Below are 4,027 nucleotides of genomic sequence, written 5' to 3'. Positions count from 1 at the left end.
TGGTGGCGCGGGGGGGTCGGGGGAAACGGTCAGGCCCATCCGATGTCGGCTGAGGGGACAAGCCCAGGACGGCCCAGAGAATAGCACTGCGGGGACTGGAGCTGCCTCGGAGCCCCGCGGGGGACGCAGAGCAGACACACCGGGAGGGACACGGTTGGGTTCGGGCGCTGGAGGCACCCCTGGACAAGCGGGCGTGTACAGTGACGCGTCTGAGCTAGATGGGGCCACCTAGGGGACAGCCTGTGAAGGAGGCCGAAAATGAAGAGCAGGTAATAGAGAAGCTGAGGCAGAGGGCGACCGAGCAGCACAGCAGTCAGAGTTAGCATGGATTAAAATGTGGTTTGGGAACCAGAGAGAGGCTGGGAAGAGCAGGTGACTGCAGGTGGAAAAGGAACCAGACTGGGACCGGCAGGTGGTGCAGAGGTTAAGGCCGCAGGATTCCACGTGGCCGACTGCGTGGTTCAAGTCTCTGACCCAGGCACATGTGTGCCAAAATCCCAAGAAAAGAGTGGAGGAGAAGGGATTGTGGCTTGGCCATCTCCCCCGAGGGGAGATTTTTCTCTCTCTCCCCATCTCTGTCTCTAGAAATAGTGCACACACTATAGCAAAGGTATGGGGGCCGGAGGAGGAAAGAAAAGAAAGAAAGAAAAAGAAAACAAGGACCTGGACCCCTGGGCTGAGAAGTGAGGGGTGGATGGAGGTGAGCGTGGAGCACAGCTCCTGGGCTGAGGTGGCTTTTCTCTGTCTTGGATTCCTCGCTGCTGGTCCAGAGTTTTTGCACTGAATTATACTATTCTTTCAAGAAGTCTAAGTGAAAAGAGAAGAGAGGTGAGGCGTGTGCAGAGTCCAGGGACTTTGCAGGGATGAGCGAGAAGAGCCCTGGCTTCTTCCCATCAACTTGTAGGGAGGGGAGCAGGTCCAGATACCTGAGGAGGCCTGAGGGCATAGCACTGAGGGGCGCAGGGAGAGCCTTGACTAAAACAAGGATTCTGGTCACAGAGAATGGAAGGAGGAAGGTAAGGGGAGGGAGAGGTGTGAGCAGTCACACCTTTGACCTTTCTTTTGCTGGGGAAAGTGGAAGGCAAGGTCACCTGCTAAGAGCGAGGTGGACAAGTTGGGGAGGAATTAGGGGTGTGGCGTGGGTTTAAGAAAGGCGCTGAGGTGATTAGTTGGAAGTATCCAAAGGACAGTGATACCATTGGCAAAAGCTATTGGAACCTCAGAAAAGTCATGACGCATTTTTGTATAGAAAGACAGAAAAAATATGTCATGACTTTAACAAACCAATAATAGAGCTTTGTAAGACACAGATATGCTACATGATTTTCTTTTCTTCTTCATTTCTTTAAACTTTTTATTCTTCCATGAAAAAGTGACAGAGACAAAGCAGAGATAGGCACCTCCAACAGGGTCTGCATACCACGATCGACCCCTGTCTCAGCCCACCTAGGTCACAGGCAAGCACATACACCCCCAGTGTGCTCAGGGAGGCCTCGGGATGCAAACCCAGACCCACATCCATGTGAGTCCAGTTGCATTACCACTGAGCCACCTCCTGGCCCCATAGCGTCATTGTCTTTAGCTGTTAAAAACTGTCAGATAGTGACGAGCACTGGAAACCATCCTGAGGTGTTCAGGTTCAGATCTTCTGGGCCAGCAGGTTCCAACCTAACTCTATTCTCAAGACTCTTGTAGAGATCTTTTTTAAAGCACAAATTTCCCCAGAATCATTGCCCCAAGACTCAGATTCTGTGGGTGGTGAGGTCTACAAATCTAGCTCCCTAGTGACTCCTATGTAGACAGATAAATATTGTCAGGGCACTGAAGATTTTCTTTTTAAACGGAAATGACAAGATTGGGACTATTTTCAGAGGAGAGTAAAGTGGATTGAGGAGAGGGACATAGTGAGGAAGGTTGGACAAGAAAGTTATAGGCCAGGGCCCTTTCCCACTATATAAAGATGGCAGGTGAAAAAGCTGCGAGGCAGGATACTAAGGAGAAGAAACCCGAAGCCAAGAAGGCTGATGCCAGTGGCAAGGGTAAAAAGGGTGACCCCAAGGCTAAAAAGCCCAAGAAGGGGAAGCCCCATTGCAGCCGAAACCCTGTCCTAGTCCGGGGCATCGGCAGATACTCCCATCTGCCACGGATTCCAGGAAGACCGCGTACAAGAGGAAATAGTCAGCCACTAAATCCAGGATCGAAATGAAAAAGGAGAAGGTTCTTGCCACTGTCACAAAACCATTTGCTGGAGACAAGAATGCTGGTACCCGGGTGGTTAAACTGCGCAAAATGCCTGGGTATTATCCCACTGAGGATGTGCCTCGAAAGCTGCTGAGCCACAGCAAAAACCCCTTCAGTCAGCACGTGAGAGAGCTGCGAGCCAGTGTCACTCCTGGGACCATCTGATCATCCTCAGGAGAAATTCGAGATTTCAGAGCAGCACAATACAAGATTTCAGAGCAGCACAAGGTTGATCAGAAAGTTGTGGACTCACAAATTTTACCAAACATCAAAGCTGTTCCTCAGCTCCAGGGCTACCTGCAATCCGTGTTTGCCCTTACAAATGGAGTTGATCCTCACAAATCGGTGTTCTCAATTTTTTGCCAAGAACCTAATTAAATAACTGATCATATGTATATATACATATAGGTATACATATATGTGTGTGTGTTTGTGTGTGTGTGTGTATAGAAGTTATAGTCCAGGGAAATCGTAATGGCCTCATGGGTTAAAATAGAGGACACATAGAGGCGGCACTGGAGAGGTAGCCATTTTAATGTGAATGCCCAGCTATGTCCTAGAGGTAGTTAGATAAGTGTTCTGTGGATTAGACAAGGCAGCTAGAATAAGCAAGAACTTTGCCGTCTGTAATGTACTTCTGAGCTGGGTCAGAAATGAGACCTTTTGGTATCCAGCCTTAGCTCCATTGGCCCCTGTAAGTCTGTCGTGTGCTCTAGGCCTAGTCAAAGAGTGTTAAGCAAGGTGCCTATCATGAATTACCCAGGGACCTTAAAATATTTTTGCATAGAAAAATGTGTCATGACTTTTCCCACAACCTCATAGATGCCCAAGTATACTCCTGATTTTCATGGTGCCCAGGAGCCCTGTGGGAGAGAAATTGAATGCAAGGCTCACCTGGAATTCAGACATGGGTTGAACAGTCTGGTGGACTTTGAGTTTATAAAGGTGGTTGAAGTAGAATGAAATACATAGATGGCTGTAGAACAAAATCACCTGAATGAACAAGGCCGACAGTTTGGGTAAGTCTGGACACTAGTCAAAAATATCTTAGAGAAGGCAGGCCCTGTAGCACAGTGGTTAAGTCTGCATTGGTTGCTGGATCTCACATGGCTGATCACGGTTCTAATCTTGGTCTGGGGGCTTGAAAAATATGCTCAGAATCCTGATGGGATGGAAATATAGAGGAAAAAAAGATTGAGACCTGACCATGCTCTTTCAGAGGGGTGCTTTTTCTGTCTCTCTCTCTCTCTCTGAAAAATGTGTCTTTTAGAAATAGCAATAATTAATTAGATTAAAAATATCATAGAAAATGAAGTGTGTGGGTATAGTACATGCTATATCTTTACCTAGCCAGGGCCAGCCTCAGAGTATCTGTGTTCCCTCAGAAAAGAAAGAATTAAAATATTAAGGACCTAGAGTCTCTGGTTTGGGAACCTCTGAATGTGCTTTTCTCCTGGGGGCAGTTGGCGCTTTCTGCCCTCTGTAGACGAGGACACTGGTATCTGAAAGAAGAGACCCGGCAGCAGCATGGAAATTGACCTACAAGTAGCAGAAGAGCGAGGAGAGGACAACACAGAGAAATGCAGAGGTCCGGTAACACCTGACTATGTGTGAGATCCCTCCAGGAACCTGAAAGATGTTTACACAGGAGGAATTTGGAAAAGGACGAGATTGCTTTTCTTTCTTTCTCTCTCTCCCCTCCTTCCTTCCTTCCTTCCTTCCTTCCTTCCTTCCTTCCTTCCTTCCTTCCTTTCTTTTTCTTTCTTTCTTTTCCATGCCAGGGCGG

At 48.1% G+C, this 4,027-nt stretch overlaps 1 protein-coding gene across 4 annotated transcripts in view; it reads left to right on the top strand.

The window, feature by feature from the left end:
• The first annotated feature begins 2,600 nt into the window (after positions 1–2,600).
• LOC114005329 (HLA class II histocompatibility antigen, DP beta 1 chain-like) overlaps positions 2,601–4,027 on the top strand; it is a 5,360-nt gene continuing 3,933 nt past the window's right edge. For 2 of the 4 annotated variants that reach the window (XR_003547200.1, XM_027766715.1), the window contains exons 1-2: positions 2,601–3,260; positions 3,705–3,829. Coding sequence is in view for 3 of the 4 variants with exons in the window: in XM_027766715.1 (XP_027622516.1) it covers positions 3,769–3,829 (61 nt within the window). In the remaining variant the exon portion in view is untranslated. The remainder of the gene's footprint in view (positions 3,261–3,704; positions 3,830–4,027) is intronic. The other 2 variants (XM_027766716.1, XM_027766717.1) reach the window with 2 other exon arrangements.

This window comes from Tupaia chinensis, unplaced genomic scaffold (genome assembly GCF_000334495.1).
Source record: "Tupaia chinensis unplaced genomic scaffold, TupChi_1.0 Scaffold143645_1, whole genome shotgun sequence".
Taxonomy (NCBI): Eukaryota; Metazoa; Chordata; class Mammalia; order Scandentia; family Tupaiidae; genus Tupaia; species Tupaia belangeri.
Note: the sequence above shows the minus strand (reverse complement) of the source record. Positions and strands in the feature narration are given on the sequence as shown.